This window comes from Pipistrellus hanaki (assembly GCF_964339955.1).
Source record: "Pipistrellus hanaki genome assembly, chromosome: 6".
NCBI lineage: Eukaryota > Metazoa > Chordata > Mammalia > Chiroptera > Vespertilionidae > Pipistrellus > Pipistrellus hanaki.
In genome coordinates, this window is record NC_140508.1 from 23,628,131 (window position 1) to 23,649,614 (window position 21,484).

At 38.3% G+C, this 21,484-nt stretch overlaps 1 protein-coding gene across 4 annotated transcripts in view; it reads left to right on the forward strand.

Annotated features, from left to right (window-relative positions):
* Positions 1–21,484, forward strand: part of TASP1 (taspase 1) — a 244,006-nt gene that overhangs the window by 206,169 nt on the left and 16,353 nt on the right. For all 4 annotated transcript variants that reach the window (XM_084887646.1, XM_084887647.1, XM_084887644.1 and 1 more), the window contains one exon: positions 3,939–4,012. In XM_084887646.1, coding sequence (XP_084743772.1) covers positions 3,939–4,012 — 74 coding nt within the window. The remainder of the gene's footprint in view (positions 1–3,938; positions 4,013–21,484) is intronic.

The window sequence follows — 21,484 nt, forward strand, 5'->3', positions numbered from 1 at the left end:
AAGGTACATGCCCCTGACTGGAATCAAACCTGGGACCCTCCAGTCCGCAGGCCAACACTCTATCCACTGAGCCACTCTATCCACTGAGCCAAACCAGTTTCGGCTGGGGGCCAGCATTATTGAGGCTAAATTCAAAAAAAGTCATGGGCAGGTTTTCTAGGTTCAGGAAAATGTTAAACTCGTCTTGGCTGCTGTTTTATTATACAAGAATACTGCATATAGTTAATTACTTGTGAAAAACATTAAATTAGACATCTTTAAACAGAAATCCACGTTAAATAAAAGTTACTTACTGGTTGAAAATGTTGTGACTAGAGACTTGAAGGAACCTAAAGCTGTATTTTTCTCTTAAGAGTGATGGGTTCATATTTGCTAAATTATTATTCATGCTGACCTTATAGGGCATAGCTACCACAAATACAAGAATGTATTTCCAAATGGCCATATCTCACCATCATATGAGAGTGCTCGTTTCTTCATCACCCCTTCCCCCAAGTTGTTTTAACCCTTTCGATATCTGATAACCTGATAGTTGAATAATAGTATCTTTTGATTTTAGTTTGCAGTTTTTCTAGTAAGAGAAATCTTTTTGTGTTTGAGGGTTATTCATGTTTTCTTTTGTTTATATCCTTCTTGCTTTATCTTTGGATATTTGTCTCATTGATTTGTAGCAGATCTTTATATATTAAGAAAATTAGTCCTTTTTCTTTGCTATGAATTGCAAATATTTCCCTAGTTTGTCTCTTGACTTTTCCTCCATATGGTAAAGAAAATGCAGTAAACATTTTCTTAAAATTGTCAAATTCATTGATCTTGTCTTTTATGATCTCCGGATTTTATTATCATTTTAAAAGCTTTTCTTTGGAGATATTTAAGAGTTGTATTTGTGTTTGATGTTTTGTGGTCCTTTGGCATTTGCACAGAATTTAATCTTCTTAATATGCAATGCTAATTATAAGTTCTTTTCAAGCTGAGTGAATTTCAGAGTAATAGTACAATGGGAGATTGCAGGTTTTGGAATCCATAAGTCCAGTTTGAATTCCAGTTTGTTTATGTACTAAAATGACATGTCATTTTCATACTTTCTGTGACATCATGTCCAGGCTTTGCTGAGTTCTACAAAAGACAGTGCCAACATAGGATAGATTTGGAATGTTAGTTCCTCCCTCTCCTGCTTCCCTGAAGTCCTCCACCGAGAAATAATTTGTCATATTAATTTGAGACATGCACTAAAATAAATAAAATAGAGTTTCTTTTCAAAAGCATCCTATAATTTAAACTGTAGACAATTCCTGCTGAGTTTTTCAAGCTAGCTTGAACTGGTTATATACTGAACAGATCATTATCTACTGATTTGAATTGTTGGTATTAAAAATATCTTAGTACAATGCACCCCTTTTTAGAGGGATTTGTGAAAAGAGTGAAGACTGAATTTCTAGACACTGAATTACTTTCTTTTAACTTTGTATTTATAGATACATTTGCATTGTCATTATTCTAGGGAAACTCAGTAAGACTTGAGTGCCTTTGCTTTCTTAGGCAATTAGAATATCCAAGATCTTGCTCTGGGCTTGAAGATTTTTGAAGTTCAAAGGAGATGTGTGAGGAAGAAAAAACATCTGGTGAAGAGTGCGTGCTTCACTGCATGACACTGTTTTCCTGCGCTCTGTCACAGAGCGTCTGTTTAGCAGGTTGGCAGGTTTGGTAATTAATTGATGATGAGGGAATAAGCCACGTATCTGAGGAACTCAGTTTTGTCCCTAAGCTTCTTTCCTCCCCACATGTCTGGCAAAGCGTCAGTCCAGGATCACTGATCCCACAGTTGTGTCTCAACTCAAACACTTGTCTTCAGGCTTAATTAGCTCAGGGACATAAACAGATGGATGGCCTGGGACCCAGAGGGTTGAGTGTTGAGCAATGCAGTTTTATTATCAGGGACTTTTGAAATTTTTGTTGGATAAGTGCCTCAAAACTCTAAAAGTGTCTTAAAAAAAAAAACAAAACTTAGAATTTTGACAGTATGTACTTGAAGGTGACAAAGTTTTGTGTGTATCTCTGTGTGTTTGTGAATTTTCTTCTTGTAACTTAATTTAGGTATGATGTTAAACTTATATTTGAAAAGTTACAAGACTAGTAAAGGGGCATCCATGATTTCTTGACCCAGATTCACCCATTGTTTTCATTTTTCCTTCATTTGTTTTTCCTTCCTATCTTCTTGCTTCCCTTTATCTTCTCCTCATGCACATAGACACACACACTCACATGTTTAAACATGTACATTTTTTCCCCCTTAACTATTTGAGACCAAGATGGAGATTTCAGGAGTTTTACTGCTAATACTTCTGTGTCTATTTTTTAAGAACAAGCCATTCTCCTAAATAATTACATATAGATATCAAAATGATAAAATTCAACATCAATATAACATTATTATTGAATCCATAGTCCCTTTTAAAACTCCATCAATTGTTCCAGTACTGTTCTCTTATAACATCCCCCAACCCTAGTCCAGAATCCAATCCAGGGTGACACATTGCATTTAAATGAGAATGTTTCTCAACTTCCTTTGTATTTTTGAAGAATTCAAACCTGCTACTTAGTAGCATTTTTATATAAGTTTTGTGTGGTGCTTCCTCATGCAATCCTAGCTCGGCATTTTTGGCAGGAATACCACAGAAGTGGTGGTAAGTCTCAGGTGTCTTGTCAGGAGGTTCGTCCCTTAATTGATTTGTCCCTTAACTGGTGATGTTGGCTCAGATCATTTGATTCACATGTAGTCCATCTATTTCTCTATTTAACTAGAGACCTGGTGCATGGATTTGTGCACTGGTGGGGTCTCTTGGCATGGCCTGCGGAGATCTGGGAAGGAGCCGCTCCTACTCATCCCGGTCCTGTTCATCCTGGTCATTTGAGCAGTGCTCCTGCTGTGGGAGTGCACTGACCACCAGGGGGAAGCTCCTGCGTTGAGTGTCTGTCCCCTGGTGGTCAGTGAGTGTCAACTGGTCAAATGGTTATTAGGTTGTTCAGTTGTTTAGGCTTTTATATATATAGAAAATAATTTTTGCAAAGAGATACCTTGAGACTGGAAATTGCCTGTTCCTCTTCAAATTTTCACCAACTAGTTTTAACAACCATGATGGCTTGCTAATTCTTATTTTGTCTGTATTTATTAGTGGGCATTCTGTTGCTAGGACAAGCTTTCTCTTCTCCCCTATTTACTTATTCATTTATTTGTTTGCTTTAGTATGGGCTTGTTGGTTTTTATTATGTTCAGTGGGATAGTTATTTACTGTTATTATTTATTTTGATACTTATATTGGCACAGATTTGTTAAACAGACCCCTGGTCCGTTTGATAAATCCTCATCATTCTTTGAGCTCTTCATTATGTTCTGGCACAACATGATGTTCCAGATTCATTTTATATTTTCTCTGCCCCAGTTCTGGAATTGACATTTCTTCAAGAAATCCTGGTTTCTTTTCATGAAGAATGGTATTTAGAAACCAAGGTGTGTGTGTGTGTGTGTGTGTGTGTGTGTGTGTGTGTGTGTGTAAGAGAGAGAGAGAGAGAGAGAGAGAGAGAGATTTAAAGGGAACTGTTATAGAATATTACATTTACTAAATCATTGTGTATTGTACATATGAGTGTGTGTGTGCATGTGTGTGTCTTTAATGTTATAAGTTTCAAACAGAAGAGCATTTATTTTACATGTAATAATCATAAGTTTTGACAAGAAAGAAATACATTTTTCATTTCACAGTAAATGGCATTACACAGTTTTGAGTACTAAATCATCTTGACATTTATGAAGGAGCAAATGGAAAGTGGGGAACTGAGTGTGTTAGGTATAAAGCTATCTTTAACAGTTCTATTAAAAAGCAGAGATTTATTTTCCATCTGTGATCTGAATGTGCCTGTTTGTGCTCTCCTCATGGCAGTGGAGTTCCTGTGGAGCCACACGACGGAGAGCATGTGTGTTGGCTACATGTCAGCCCAGGACGGGAAAGCCAAGGTAAGCTGGGAAACGGTCGTAGCCTGAACACCTTGCAGCCATCCTAGGAGCCTCTGACAGGCCGAGTCCACACAATGGATTTTCTTAGCCTCTCCTGGGCAGTAGCTCCATGATCTCTATGAGAATGTGATTAAGAACAGTTGATGATTCCAAAGAAAAACAGCAGCTCTTTCATGCTTTTGATGATGGAGCAGGGAGGTTAGGAACAACTTTTTTTCCATCTTGTTCTTTGTCCATTGTCAATGATTGGAAAAGAGGAAACTGGGATTGAGAAGAGAAAATGAGAGTGAAGCTGATGGGCTGTCAGGGCTGGTGGTTTTGCAAGGAGGGTTGGAATAGGTAGAGGAAACCAAGGTAAGGAAAGCCAAGCGCCTGGACCGCACTCTGCACGCGTGAGGGAGGGCCTGGCTGACGTGCTGATACGTGCGACCTGGTCACGACCCAGTGTGCCCCACATGCCCTGGCCTAGCAGCCCCGTGGGCAGAGGCTGAGGTCTGCACCCCGAGTGACACGTGCCCGTGGCACACGGCCCTCTGTGAGTCACCACAATCACACGGACATCCACGCAGCATCTCCTGAGTGGCTTGGCTTCTGCACACTCACGAGGCCTAAGCCTGGGAATAAGAAACATCATTTGTGGATTTTATTTTGGACTTGGCCTCTGGTTCTTCTCGTTCATAAAACTTTTAGACTCAGCTGTGGCACACGATGTTTCCTTGGCATTCAGGTGCCTCATTTGCAAAGCTATGAAGTTGGGCAGCCTCTATTTTAAAGGACATGATGTATTTAGCACATTTGGAAACATAACTAAGGAAACTTTGGGTATAAACTGTCTGATATAGATGAAATTATTGGCAGGGTAAGGGTACATGTAAGAAAGAATAGTTTATTGCGTATTTATCGTGTGATACCCATCCAGACTGGCCTCTGCGGTACCCAGCAAGCTGGCGGCACCGAGGGCTTCTGTGAGCCCAGTGGGCGGGAGCACCTCAGACAATGTTGTCTCAGCCCTGCGGCTCTCACTCAGCTCTCCTTCTCGGCATCACCCTCACCTGACACAAGACTTCTATTGCATTAGTGGGCTTATATCTTAAGAGAGTGCATAAAGATTGCTTTATTTCATAGTGTTTAGAGAAGGGAATTGTAACTGCCCATTTAAAAGATGATTTACAGGTTTAGAGGAACACTAATAGAATTTTCTGTGATGATGGAGATGGTTTTATAATAATATTGTGTTGTCCAATAGGATAGCCACTAGCCACATGTGGCTATTAAGCACTTGAAATGTGGGTAGTATGCCTGAGGAACAGAGTTTTATATTTTCCTTACCTTAAATTGAAATAACCATATGTGTCTAGTGGCTACTGTATTGAATAGCACAGGTGTAAGAGTCAGTGGAGAAATGATTATTCAAATAAGTGTCTTCAGAGCATTCTTTTCTTCCCAATGACAAAATGGTTCCCAAATATAAAATGTCTGGTAAGCCACAAGAATCCTTGCACAAGAATGGCTTGTAGCCATTTATGTTTCTCTCATCCCTTACAAGTTGACTGTCATCTGAAATTGCCTTTTCACAAAGGAACCTCATGGGAGATAGACTTCAGTACAGAAGCCAGTCTGGTGGGGTACGATCCTGTTACCAAGACCCATGTAAAGAAACGTTCTCATTATCCCTGCTAGTGGCCTGTGGGAGACACCTCACGGTTTCACATGAAATATGCATGGTAGAGAGAGGGAGAGGACCGCACTGAGCCAGAGACGTTTGGCCTCCAGTTGCCTTGCTTGACATCTGGTGGACGTGGCTTTCATATTGCTGGTAAATTCTCCAGCTGCTAGTCTTGATTAGCCCAACAGATACAGCTGCTCCTCTTGCCTCACTTGTCAATTATGTTTTTGACCTTCTTTGCAGAGAGTTAATCCCTCTTCCTTTCTTCCTCCTTTGAGCCTATGGCTACAAATGCTTTCTTTTTAAAACAAACAAACAAACAAACAAACAAACCCCAAACACTAATGCTTTGGCTATTGAATTCTATTGATCAAAAAAGCCACCTCTTTCAAACAGGCTGGAATTTTATTGTATTGCAAGTAAGACAGAGTCATAGATGAGAAACTGGGCTCAAAAGAGAAAGGGGCTATAACAGAGTTCATGTTCTTTTTAAGAGCGTAAGCCTGTGGCCTTCCCCCCACCCCCACCTCGTTTCCTGACTTCCATGAAAGAATTGTTGAATTAGTGGCATAACTATTTGGCAGAATGACTGGTTTGTAAAATTTCCTTCCACATAGTGTTGAAAACCATGGTTGTGAAATGAAAAAAGAAGGCATCTTTAAAAACTAAAAAAAAAAAAAAAAAAAAAAAAAAATTAAATTTAGAAACTATTTCAAAATGTGTTTTTTTGTTTTGTTTTGTTATTTTTTTTTTTTCATTTGCCCTGCTTTCCAAATATTGCCTTCTTTGTGCTTGTTACCAAACTCAGAAACTGAAACCACAGGGCATTTGGACATTTTATACAAGCTAACTATGTTTAATCTAAGTTAAGGCCTTGAATTAGAGCTCACCTCAAAATCATACTGCTTAAAAAGGCTGGATAGTAATCAATATCATTTTAACCAAAATTCATGTATAATTTAAATAAAAAAGAGGCAGGTTCTTTTACAAGTTTATTTTTCTTTAAAAAGAATGTTCTTTCAATTATATCATTCAATTTCTAAAGCCTTCTATAGCCTAAGTTAAAGAGATTTCTTTTCATTCAACAAAAATAAGGGCATTAATAACAGTTGGAAAGCAGTTAATGAATAGTTAATGAATACTTTTTAATAAACACCCAGTATACATGGACTACATGCCTGGGATAAGGCATGTGGACTACAGTAATAAAAACAGATGTTAAAACTGGCATGGAACTTACTCAAGTATAGTAAGTGAAACCTAGATTTATTTTACTATGTAGAGGTCACTTTTTATAGCAGTAGTGAACATACTATTATAAAAATTAATCCTTGGGGAGGAAGAAGCTATTTTGTGGTCTTAAAGTATCTCCTCATAGATTTCTTATTAGTTGCTAGGAAGAATAATAGTAGTTTATACTGGGAAAACCAGGCAACAACTCGACTATGTGGTCAAAATCAGTATCATCAGGAAGGGGCAGATGGACTTCCTGTGCCTCTGGGTGTGATAACCTGAGAAGACACAAACATCGCTCATGCAGTAACCCGTCTGCAAGTGTATAACCTGGATCTAATCACAAGGAAACAAGATCTATATGAGGAACGTTTTTGAAGAAAGAAAAAAGGAGTCTATACAGTTGACTTTGAATATGGGTGTAAACTGTGCAGTCCACTTATATGTGAATTAAAAAAAAATACTATAAATGTATCTTCTCTTATAATTTGCCTAACTACATTTTTTTTTCCTGTGGCTTACATTATTGTAAGCTATACTATGTAACACATATAACGTACAAAATATATGTTAATCAATTATGTTACTGGTAAAGCTTCTTTGGTAAGGTCATAAATAAGCTATTAGTAGTTAAGTTTTTGGGGAATCAATGTTATGCAAAAGTTTTTGACTTCATGGGAGGTCATGCCTTAACCACCATGTTATCCAAGAGTCAACTGTATTCTTAAAAAAATGTCAATGTCATAAAAGCAAAGGCTGCAGAAAAGTTCTATAATAGATTAAACAATACTAAAGAGTGTGATAGCTAAATGCAATAACTAATCCTAGACTGGATCCTGTATAGCAGGGGGGAAATACATTATTAGTTTAATTTACAGAATTAGAATATGGAAGGTAATAAGTGTTGTATTATTGTTAAATTTGTTATAGCTATACTGTGTTATGTAAGGTAATATCCCTACTCTTAGGAAATACAAACTGAAATATCTAGGAGAGCCAGTATCTTCATGATGGTTCAGAAAAAAAAAATTATGTTTGATGGATGGATGGATGGATGGATGGATGGATAGATAGCAAATTACAAAGCAAATGGAACAAAATGGAACCTGGGTAAAGGATGTATGGTTGATCCTTGAACTAGTCTATAAGTTTGAAGTTATTTCCAAATAAAAAGTTAAATATTACCCTTGGATAATATGGCACATTTGATTAGTCCATTGGGGCTTGCAGTTGAAATGAGTAAGTATCGGAATGGGTGTGGTACCAGGAAGTTGGAACCTCCACTCTGCGCACTGAGAGACTGGCTTTGTATGATCACTCTGCCTCTCTGCTTCTCAGAGGACTCATCTGGAAAATGAGAATTAAAATACCTCACCATACCTTTTAAGTCCTTCCTGGGATAAGGCATGTGGTAACAAGGAAGCAAAATCTTATTTGTCTGAATATGGATGACTGGACCCCCATTAAGTTATTCATATCTTATGGATATATTGTCTATATTATGGGTATTGTATACATTATGGCCATCTACCCCTAAATACTTGCTTCCAATCTAAAATTCAAAATTCTACATGCTAGATTACATAAGCAGATAATTGCTATTCAGTTTTTTAGTAGGATTTTTATGACCCCAATGCAGTATCGACCATGTTTTGTTTTTATGAAGATAGTTTCTGGTGCTTTATGAAAATTCTTAATAAATATTTGTTTTGAAGGATAGCACAGATGAAATTTCTGAGAGCTTTTTGGTAGACTTAACTCATCTCTCAAATAAAGATATAATAGAAGACTTAAGGATGCGGACATATTCTGCGAAATGCATCATTAGGCAATTTCATAGTTGTCTGAACATCATTGAGTATACTTAAGAAATCTAGATGTTATACTAGTAGCCTACTATATATAGGCTATATGGGATGGCCTATTGCATGTTATTGTACAGCTTGTTACTGCACTGACTACTCTAAGCAGTTATAACATAATATTAAATATTTATGTAAACATAGACAAGGTACACTAAAAATTATAATAATAAAAGCATAATATGCTAATTAGATCAGATGACCTTCCAGACGAAGCCAGGGCTGCGAGGGAAACCCAGATCCCGGGTGCCAGAGTGTAGCTGGTGCTGGCAGCCGGAAGAAGGAAGGCCTACTGTTGAATGAATTTCATGCATTGGGCCTCTAGTACAATATAAAATAAAAAAGAGCAATACATTGGTATCGGGCACTTACCACAATGGAGCTTACAGGACTAAAAGTTGCTTTAGTGGGTCAGTGAGTGAGTGGTGAGTGAAGGCTTAGGACATTACTGTACACTACTGCAGACTATAAACAGTGTACACAGGTTGAACCAAATTAGTAAAATAACACAAGAATAAATCAATTACAAGAACTAATGATACAATCAAGTGATGCTATAAACAAAAGATGTGTGATGAGGATGCTGGCAATGAAACTCAGCATACTGCTCCACAGCAAACTTTTGTCACTAGGAGGAGAACACTCTAAAAAAAAAAAATCAGTAAAATGTATGGAACAGTAAATACACAAACCAGCATTTATTATCATTACCAAATATTGTGTATTCTACACAATTGCATGCGCTATATTTTATATGCACTGCAGTAGCTTTGTTTACACCAGCATCAGCACAAACACGCGAGTAATGCATTGTGCTATGACGTTAGGATGGCTATGACATCACTAGGTGATGGTACTTTTTCAATTCCATTATACTCTATGGTATCACCACTATATGTTATCTATCATTGACTGAAACTTTGTTATATAGCACATACTACAAAACAGGAGGTGCATAAGAGAGAAATAGCAAAAGAAGTGAGAAAGAAACTTCTGCTTCCAATTAGGACGAAGAAAGTCACAGAGGTTGTTTTTCCTACTCCAAATAATGAGAATGAGCTTGATAATGAAAATGACAGATTTTTAAAAATCATCCAAAAAGCTGAATATGCTAGAAAAACCTAAATTAGTTGTGGGAGAAAAAAACTCAACTTCTCCATTCCTGGTAGAAAAGGTCATAAAACTGACAGACAAGTATAAAGAAAAACCAACCAACCTTTTAATGAAGTATCTATGGCCACATGTGAGCTGGTATGACAGATTAAAGACCCAAGAGGCCCCAGTCACATGGTGAGTCTTCAGACCAGTTCTTCTCTGTGAACTCTTAAAGTGCTCACACCAACCAAAACTGGTTTGGCTCAGTGGATCAGCCTGCGGACTGAAAGGTCCCGGGTTCGATTCCGGTCAAAGGCATGTACCTTGGTTTCTCTCTCATTGATGTTTCTTTTCTTTTTTATTTTTCCTTATGATTGTATTTTTATTGTTTATTCTTTATTTTTACATATACCAGAAGATGTAAATCTAAATTTTCCTTTCCTAATTATTAAATAACTAGTGGCCTGGTGCACAAAATTCATGCACATTAAAAGGGAGTTTGAGGAAATATTTTATTTATTTATTTATTTATTTATAATTTTATTTTTTTATTAAATTATTATCTGTGTACATATTTTACCATTGACCCCCCCTCTCTCTAACTCTCTATCCCTCTCTCTTCCTCTCTGTTAAAAAAATCAATAAAATATTAAAAAAAAATAAAAATAAAAAAGTGCTCACACCGAAGGCTTGGAGCAGGGCAGGGAACTGAGAGTGACTTGACAAAGGGCCTAGGATTTTTACCGAATGGATGGTAATGACCGAACAAACACCGGAGGCCGAGCAGGATTGCTGAGAGATGTATGCCATGGCACAGAAAGCTGGGGCTGGTTATCAAGGCAAAGAGAAGCACTGAGCAGCACTGTGAACAAAGAGAAACCCCTCACAGCTAGAATGCTGGCAGCTGGATTTGAAGACATGGGGAGGTCTCCACAGTCTCACCAGGGGTCAGATCCCAGACTTACTCAAGAGAAATTACTGATCCAAATTTCAAAATATTAGCCAACAGTGATCTTAATGTAAAACTACACAAAGCCCAGGATCAGCTCAACTAGAGATTAGATGACTCAGGTCCTAACCTAGAGAAAAGGATTTGCTATTTTCTTAGGTTAAATATTATTTATTTTAAAAATTATGTGATACAATAAAAACTGAGTTCCCTTAAGAAGCACAGAAATGGGACCTGTACCTAAGAAAGAAAAATTAGTCAGTAGTTTAACCACAGATTACCCAGATGTTGGGATTAGCAGAGAAGGATAATCAAATAATTATAAAGAGAAAAAAAATGCTATAAATGAAAAGTAAAATACCGCAAGCAGAATTTATTTGATAGGTTTAATAGGGGACTGGGGTGGAAAATATGATTAGTGAACTTGAGAACCAGTGAATAAAAATTGCCCAAACCTAAGCACAAAGAGGAAACTGAGTTTAAAAAAGTGTCTGTGACTAGAGAGTGTCTGTGACCTGTGGAACTATGATAGATGGTCTAAATTATGTGCATTTGGCATTATATAGCTGTAAGGTCCTTACATTGGTCGTGAGATAGTTTATAATAAGTTAAGGAAGCTTATATAGTCTCTAGAGCAGATTGGGGGACATCCAGCCAGGGCGTCATATAGGCCCACAAAATTATTTGGCCTGGCCCTGCCAAGGCATTAGGGGTGAGTTCATTAAATGTTTGACCAAATATAGCCAGCTAATTTTTAAGTTAATAATTTTGTATGGCTTGCAAATTATGTTATAAATATCCAAAAGGCCCTTGGCAGAAAAAAAGAATCCTCTAGACCAGTGGTCGGCAAACTCATTAGTCAACATAGCCAAATATAAACAGTACAACTATTGAAATTTCTTTAAACTTAAAGAAACAAGGATCAGATCCCAGATTTACTCAAGAGAAATTACTGATCCAAATTTCAAAATATTAGCCAATAGTGATCTTAATCTAAAACTACACAAAGCCCAGGACCAGCTCAACTAGAGATTAGATGGCTCAGGTCCTAATTTAGAGAAAAGGGTTTGTTATTTTCTTAGGGTAAATATTATTTGTTTTAAAAATTATTACTGTTCTTTCACATTCGATGTATGTGAAACAAAAAGCCAAATTTTTTAAACTTAAACTTCTTCTAACGCCACTTCTTCAAAGTAGATTTGCCCAGGCCGTGATATTTTGTGGAAGAGCCACACTCAAGGGGCCAAAGAGCCGCATGTTGCTCGCAAGCTGCAGTTTGCCGACCACAGCTCTAGAGTAATAACTTTAAATATAACAACAAAAAATTATAGCAAAACAAAAACAGTACTAGTATAAGAAATAAAAGGAGGTACTCAACCTCAAAAATAGGCAGGAGAAGCAGAAAAACAAATACATGTGAAACTAATAGAAAGCAGAGACCAAAAAGATATAAACTTAACTATATCAGTAATCATATTAAATATGAGACTCACCATAATGCTCCCATCATCAAAGCAAGTGTTTCCTGGCAAAAGGGACAACCCTAAATCCAGTATATCAGAAGCTTAGAGATCAGCAGAAAGACCGTCTCTCTTTCCAGGAATTTCACAGCATTCTAAGGGAGGTAAATCACCAAATTTGCTGATATAGCAGGATCCATCAGACACCGCAGTATTTAGAGAAACACTGCCTCAGAAGTGCAGATGGAAATGTGTCTCAAGAAGAAATTGAATGTATCTAATATGGAGGTCCAGAATAATGATGGGCAGTGTGGCTGCTCTTTGCTATCAGATAAAAGTATTGTCTTTACATAAAGGACTTCCAAAATGACAAATGAGAAAGTGTGCAGACAACAAACTTTAACATAATAGTCGGGGGGGGGGGGGGCGGGGGGGAATAAAACAAAACAAAACAAAAATGAAAGAAAATTTAGATAGATACTTCAATCTCCCACTTAATGTGGCTTGGTCAGTTCCTTCACAAACTTAGCTGATTGTGTTCTTTATCCTTATTAAAGCAAAATAGAGACAGACTCATAGATAGAGAGCAGCCAGACAGCTCTGGTGTGTGTTAGGGAAGGAGGGGTGTTGGTGAGGGTAGAGGGATTGAGCCATAAAGAAAAAAAGAGAGATAACTCATGGACATGGACAACAGTGTGGTGATTGCAGCGGGGAGGGGTGGTGGTGAAAGAGGACATAAAGGAAACAAATGGTGATGGAGGGGTAGTATATGTTTTAAAGTGTTAACCAATTAATTTACTCTAAGATAAGTACAATAATTACCTCAGTACTTATTCTTAACTAGTGGCCCAGTACACAAAATTCATACATGTTAGTAGGGAATTAGAGGAAATATTTTAATATTGCTATTTGCCTTTTCTCTATAACAGAAGTGTCAGAGATGATTGAAAATTAGTAAAATGCATATGAAAATCTTCCTCCTGTCAGAGTCTGGGGTGCACTCTGGGATCCAGAGTCAAGTCCCTGCCCACCTGTCAAAATTTCACAAGACCCAGACTTGGCTGGCTCCACCCCCATTGGGAGAAATCCAGACCCAGCCAGCTCCACCCCCGTCACACCCCCTGGGTGGGGGAGGGCACAGCCTCAGGTCCCCAGGCCTAGCTCCAGGAATGAGGCACAGCCTCAAGTCCTCTGTCAAGCCCCATTGGGTAGGGAGCGTGGCCTGAGGTCCCCTGGCATGGAGCTGGGACGGGGGGGTGCAGCCTGAGGTCCCCATCCTGGTGCTGGGGTAGGGGGCATGGCTTGAGGTCCCCAGCCAAGCCCAGCTTAGGGGGCACAGCCTCAGGTCCCCTGGCCCAGTCCAGTGCCATGCATCCTCAGCTCCCTGCTGATCACTCATTATCAGTTCCCTGCCTTCGCTGTGGACACAGCCATCTTTTGTTATGGGAACCCCACATCTGCTGTGGGCACAGTCATCTTGTGATGGTGTGATGGCATGAGGGTTAATCCATGCAGCCTAAATCCCTGCTGATCACTCATTACTGGATCCCTGCCTTCCCTGTGGGCACAGCATCTTGTGTTATGGGAACCCTGTATCCGTTGTGGCCACAGTCATTTTGTGATGGCGTGAGGGTTAATTTGCATATTACCTCTTTATTATATAAAAAATTCTCTAATTTTTTTTATTCACAAGTATATTGGAGTATATTGGAGTACAACTGACTCAGTAAATGAATCCTCTCTAAAAAATATGATAAACCAAAGTGAAACATGGCTTTGTGATTTTGAGACTGGAAGATAACACAAAAGATTATTTGTAATTTATATTCAGAGAAGTTGTCAGGGAGTAAAAAATGGAAAATAAATTCAAAGCTCCAAAATGGATATAACATAGGAATAAATGTTTGACCAGAAGTTGCAGTTTATTTTGTTCTGAGGGATATTGAAAAGTCTTTTTCTTTGGTTTATTTTACTGTTTTGATTGTGATCATGAATGCAAACCCTGGCAACCATTAACTTTTTACCCAATTAAAGCAATTTATAAAACTTTAGTAAGGTCTCCTGGGCCAAGGGTTTGTATCATTATGAAAAGAAAGCCTCACAAAGCTAAATGAGTTCTCTTCTGTGTGCCATTTAGTTGACTGATGCCCACCATGTCCTGTCCTAAACAGTCCTCTTCTAAACCTTAAAAAATAAAATAACCTAAAAACCTCATGTTGAGTGGAGAAAGCCCGACAGCAAATAGTACTTACTGAATTATTCTATTATAAAGTTCCACTTATATAAAATACAATGATGGAAATCTGAAAGTCGTTGCTTGAAGAAAAGGGAATAAGGACATTTTCCGGGGTAATGGAAATGTTCTATATGGAAACTGTTCTACTTAGGTTTTGGTTTTCATGGCTATGTAAATAGTCCATAGTCATTAAACCCTTTACCTAACATCTATGCATTTTATTGTATCTAAATCATACTTTTTTTTTTTTGGTCTAAAAAAGTTATGAATAAGACCATATATTAAAAAGGCAGAGTGGTATAATAAGAGAATGAGCTTTGGAGTGGCCATACGTGGATTTTCATCCTGGAGCCCCTGCTCTATAACCTGCGACAGGTTACACTCTGACCCTCAGTTTCCCTACTTTAAAGTGGGAATATTACTGATACTTTTGTAGCATTCTGAGTATTAATTGAATAATATAACTGAAGTGCATGTAGTAGGTGGTACGTTAATCATGATGGGTGATGATGGTGTAGTGTTGGGAGGAACAGGTGATGGTAGAAGTTGTAGAGAATCTATCAGGGCCATCACAGTGTGCAACTTCCACAGCCTCATTTGTGCATAATTGTGCTCCCAAAGGTGCCATTTACGTTGCCTAAGACAAAAGCAATACCGCTTGGATTTTCACCCTACTCCTCTGATGGAGCTGATAGTGGGTGGTTATTACATTTTGATGAAATGTAACTCTAACTTATAAATATAAACCAACTGGTGAGTGAATGGGGAGATCACGAAAGAGAAAAAAAAAATTGTTTGAAGCTACAAGAATGAACACCCCCTTTTCAACTCTGCACTTCATACTTCAGTTCCATGTTCGTGGCTAGTGGAATTCAGTCACTGGGTGGACTTATTTGACCACATTTTGGATTTATGAAGAAACACCTAGAACCAAGCTTGCCTTGGTCTAAATCTAATTTTAATGCTTTTGATAACCTCATCCGCATATTACCCAATAACTGAAGGAGGCTGATCTCTGACAGGAAGCCAACTGCCTCAGGATGGTAGGTTGGGCACCACCAACAAGCTATGTACTAAGAAAACATCCCAGGACAACTAAAGTTGGCAGGTGTACATATGGAACACAAGGCAAAGTGGCTAATCAGTGATTTTATTTGTACCTTTTTAAGCTTGCCCAGAATTTCAAATATAAAAATTGCATGTCTTTTCCATGCTCTTAGGACTGCCAGGAGGGCCCCATTGGATCTACTTATAGAAAGTCCTTTAAGCAAACGGGAGATGATTGGAGGAGACTGAGTATGTGAAAGACACATTTTAAGACAGTCATTTCCTCAGCTTCAAGTTTATTTCTAAGAATAGTTGGTAATTTTATTTTTGCTTAATTAGTCTTACACCGTCAGTTTCTTCCAAATGATTCATTCAACTTTGCTCCAAAGCAATAAATAGAATAAACACAAAGAGGGAATTCACCACGTTGGCAAGAACATAAATCTTCTCAAAGGAATTAACTATATTTATCCAAATAAATCTCATTTTAATCATAGTGTAGGGTTAGATCTTTGCAAAGATAAATATGTCTGTTACTTGGACTTGTCAATACTCTGTTAGTTGAAATGAATAAGCCTTTTTTGTTTTGTTTTGTTATAGCAACATGAAAAATAATGAAAACATACTTTCATAGTCATTAGTCTACGTGATTCACATCAGGTATGAACTTAACATTAGAATGTCCTCTTATTACCTTCTAATACCCAATGGTTCAGGGAAATATTTACTTTCTCAAAGCAGACACATGCCTGCTGTGTACCCACAGGACACATAACCATGGCATGTAACTAAGACACATGTCCTTGAGAATGATTGACCTTACTGCCCACAGTGATTGAGTAATGATTACAGAATAGTGCTTTCTTTCTTTTGCTTGTAAAGCAGTGGACAAATGATGAAAGGAATCTTGCCTTTTTTTAAAAAAAATTACAAAAGGACGTCGTCTTGGTCATATCATTCTTATTTCATGTTACCTTTCTAATTCTTAATAAGGAATTAGTTTTATGATTGTAAATACTTGGGATCTCTCACTGGTTTTATGTACTAAGGACTTTTATTACATTATTTATTAAATAGGTGAATAACAGGAACTGAATCTACCACACGTGCAGTGTATATGGAGGTGCTAATGGCTACATAGGGCCTAGCACATGTAGACATTCCATAAACACACCTTGCATGAGTGACTCCATGTTGAAGTTTAGGGTAGAACTTTGAGTTCAGATGGTTGTCTGGACACACTTTGTCCCCACTGCCTTTCCTTCTCCAGATTTGAGATTTAAAAAACTAGATTCATCAGCTTTTTTTTTTTTTTTTTAACAATTTGAAAATAGTTACATAAAAAATTTTGAATTTATGCAAAATACAAATTTCACATAAAGTTTTTTACAATATATAAGCATTTTAAGTTTTACATAAAAATACAATTGTTTTTCTTCTCATTTATTTTCTCCTATAAGAGCTTTTGATTTGGCAGCCCTGGGGCCCACTCCTATGCAGTGATTGGCTCGAACCAAGTGGTAGCCACCCTGTTCAGTGGGGCCACACACTCCACTTTAGCAGCCCTAGATCTGGCCTGCTTCACCGGGCATTTGAGGCTGATCCAAGTTGTAGAGTTTGAATCTAAAGCAATGTCTGTCTGCTAGAATACTACCATTCATTCAAATAATATAGCTTCTGTCTTTTTAAATGCCTTCATCTTAGAATGTCTATTCTGTCTAATCCTAAGGATTAAAATTCATTTATGATAGTTACAGGGTATGATTTTGATGTAAGTAAAACAGTGCTTAAATTGGTAAAATTTAACATTTTAGTAATAACTAATTGAGACATTTGGATACAGTTGAGCTACTCTCTATTTACATTTCTTTCAAATATTTCTGTATGTAATAAGTGGTGGGTACTGTCGATTTACTTTTATGCTCTTGATCTGTCATCGCTGTACTGTACATGTTTGGACTACACTGTCTGCTGTAGTGTTGAAGGGGTAAAAAGAAACTTAACTTAGGATGAGGGTAGTATTAACACTTTGTTATTAGGAGATGCTCATAGTACTTGTAACCAGATTTTTTTTTAACCTGAATAGAAAATTAATGTTATTTTAAATGTGGTTCCTGTAACAAGAAAAAAAAAATAATCCCCTAATTTCTTCCACTGTTAGCTCTTGTGTATATTATGGTAAATTTTTGAAAGTTAGGACCTGCCAACTATACTGCTCCATTAAAAATGTTTATGGTGAGTATTTTTAGGAGAAAAATGGAAGATCTTGGCCAATCAAGCTCCTAATAGGCAGTAATGAGCCCAGTAGCCCCTGACTAAAACATACTTCCATCTGAATTATCTACAAACTTCCAAAGCCCCATGGTCAGACAGGAAAACCTGTTGTGTAAGGTGATGCTCTTAGGTATAACAAGTTCCTGAATCCAGCAATTTATTATTTTTTTTCAGTAGGCCATATTTGTGGGGGGGAAAGAAATAAATACAAATAAAGGTTTCACCACTAAAGATGACAGAAATGCATACATTCTAACATCAGCTAACTGGTATTAGAGCTAATCAGGGATTTATTACAATGATTGATAATGATTGATCAAGAAGGATGCCTTAATTCTTTGCCTTTGAGATTTTAGCTATTAAACCAAACTCATTTTCCCTAGAACTAGAATTAAGGTTGTATTACTCATGAGAGTGATGTTAATGACTTGAACTGGAGTGTTAGCCATACTGATGGTAAGAACCAGCTTCTGTGTATGTTTTAAAGTAGAACCATGGTATTTGGTGATAGATTGGATACAGGGGTCCTCAAACTTTTTAAAGTGGGGGCCAGATCACGGTCCCTCAGAGAGCTGGAGGGCCGGACTATATGAACTACTAATTCCTACTGTAACAGCTCGGCTGCGCTCACTGCCCAAAAAACCTGGCGGGCCGGATCAGACTCCTCTGCGGGCCGCATGTGGCCCGCGGGCCGTAGTTTGAAGACCCCTGGGATAGAAGTATGAAGGGAAATAGAGAAGGCAATGGTAGCTCCTAAGACTTTGTCCTAAACAGTTGAAAAATGAAGTTGCCATATACTGGGGGAGGAAGTGGTGAGGGGGACGAGGAAAGCTTGAGGGAAAGTAGGAAGAGCTGAGTTTTGGACATGTTAATTTTGAGTTGCATATTAAGGATCAAATGCAGATAGATGCCTGGTAGGTAGTTTACTATATGTGCCAGGAGAGAAGACTAATCTACAGATGTATATTTGGGAATTTCAATATAGAAATGCTTTTTAAAACTATAATACAAAGCCTGTTGAGATCACCAAGAGGGTAAACACAGAAGAGTCCTGTGGAACTCCTGTGTTTATAGATAAAGTTGAGGAGATGGGGAGGAACCAGAAAGGAGAATTGAAAAGTGGCCATAGAGGTTGGTGGAGAACCGATTGAGTGTGGTATCTTAGAGACTGACGGGGGGGGGGGGGGAAATCAATTGGGAAAATTAAGTTGTCATTTTTCAAACTATTTCACGAGAAGAGGGTCATCAACGTTATCAGATCCTATGAAATTAGGTCTGAGCATAGACCAGTGGAGCAGTAAGGAGGAAACCTGATTGTAGGGGGGTTAAGGAGAGAATGGAAGGAAAGACTTTGAGGTAGCAAGTACAGACAAGTCTTTTAAAGAACTTTGCTGTAAATTGAAGTAAAGAACTGGAATGGTAACTGGAAGGAGGGTGTAGGTATGGAGAGTTATTCTTTACTGGTTTTTTTGTGTGTTTTTTTTCCAATGCAACCAGATGTTTCGTTGTATAAATCATTTCTACAAGACATGCTACGGAAAAGTGGTCCAACATTGATTGGGTCTTGGCGTAACCTAACATTTAGTTGTTGAGAAGGTGAGGAAGAACCAGCAAAGGAAACAGATGTCAGCGTTAGAGTGGAATAAAAGGGAAGTTTCAGCAGCCTTTTGATAATAGCCTTTTGCATCTGGAATTCAAGGAAGGCATTTATTGACATTGGGATGAGCTAGTTTCGAGAGTCATGTGGGTTTCTTTCCTGAAGGATATCTGAACTTACGTTCTCACATGCCTTTCTGGCTCCAAGAGTGGGCTGGGGCCATACAATTTAAGTTGCAGCATTTCCCTGACATTTGGTCATGATCCCTTCTTCAGGAGCATCTTCTGGGACCCAGCACCAGCCAGCTTGGGCGATGCTGCTCGCTAAGTCTCAGGGCCTTCACAGCCTCTGGTGTTGCAGGGGGTCTGATATTAGTGAGATGTCAGGAGCAGATGGTTTTGACAAGGAGCACTTTCTTCAAAGTGATTGTTGGCGGTTTTATTTTTACCCCTTCAAAATTCCTCACTGACAGATCAGCTGAAATTCTCAGGAAATGGTCCATTACACAAATAGTAGTTTCACTCTCTAAGTTAGTTTAAACATTAGCTTTTCATTTCTGTTCAAATACAAGATGCTCTTTTCAAGCTGTAGTGAAATCCGTGTTATCTGGCAGCTTACCAAACAGAAGATTGTAACTGAGATTTTGGATTTTCACCCAGTACACATCATCAAGATGCCGAGACTTTCCCACCAGGCTCTGCAAGAGGAGGCACTGGGCTGCCTTTCATTGAGGAAACTGGCCCAGAGTCTCCCCTTACAGAAAGGCGGGTAAACCCCAGTCCTCCGTGCAGGGATTGGGGGCAGCTGCCTTGGGTCTTCATTGCTCAGCTAAATCTTCTCATAGCTCAGTGTCTCCTGCCACCGTTAGCCCCACTCCAAGAAGAAATATCTGAGATACTAAGTTACTTGTATAAGTTCACACAGCTACAAAGAGGTAGAGCTAAGATTCTGGACAGATTATCGGAATTCCTCTGGTGAGGCCTTAACTGGAGAGGTATATTTCGGAGTCTCAGCAGATAGTGCTTTTTTTTTTTTTTTTTTTTAAATTATGAGACTGGATGAGATCACCAAGAAAGTGAACACAATCATAAGAAAATACACCTGAGTCCAGGGAAGCTCCATGTGTGTAAGTTGGGGAAATGAGGAGGGACCAGGTGAGTGTGGGGACCTGGAAACCAAGGGAAGAAGGTATTTCCAGGAGAAGAAAGTGATCTGACTGACCAGACACTGTTGCTGGGTTCATTTGTTTTTACCAGTGGTGGGGAGTAGTGTGGGGACACAGGCATGCCTTCCAAAATGGCTCTAGGACAGTAAGAAAAGAAATAGAGTAATTTCTTAATAGATTATGTTGTTGCATTAAATACTCATTAAACCTCCCTGCTATGTAATTAAGGAAATACAGGGAAATGACAGAAAGAAAACAGTTTTAATCCAGACCCTGAATGAATCCTTCTGGAATGCAATGAGCTCCCTCACATGAACTACTGCTAACATTTTGGTATATTTTCTTGTTTTTACAACCGTGATTTTTTATATATAATTATGATTGCACAGTATACCTGGAATGGCCTATACTGATTTATTCTTCTTTTAAAATCAGTTTCTGATATAAAAATAGTATGTTTTCTCTGAGGCTATTTGAAAAAGAGGAATGAAGAAAATTTTAGAAATCAGAGGAAAGAGTATAAGTCATTCTTACAATCTCAATATGCACCATTAACATTATGGTATCAGATATGTATTTCCGTATAATCTGGGTGGCATATGGCGGCATGCCTACCAACTTTTCTTTCTGCCTGCCTACCTTCTTATCTAAGAGGTAGCCTAGGGACAGGCTTTGTTCCTTCATAGATGGAGGTACAAATCCAGGGGGTGGGGGTGGAAAGTGGGGCGGGATGGGGTGGAAATCAAGCCTGCTGGGCCTATCATCAGCTACCCTATGACAGGCCTCAGTAGGTGGTCCTACCTTCCTCTAAGAACTCCACTCTTAATGTTAAGCTAGGTCTAAGGAGAAGGTGACACAAAGATAGGACCAATTGGTATTTTAATTCTT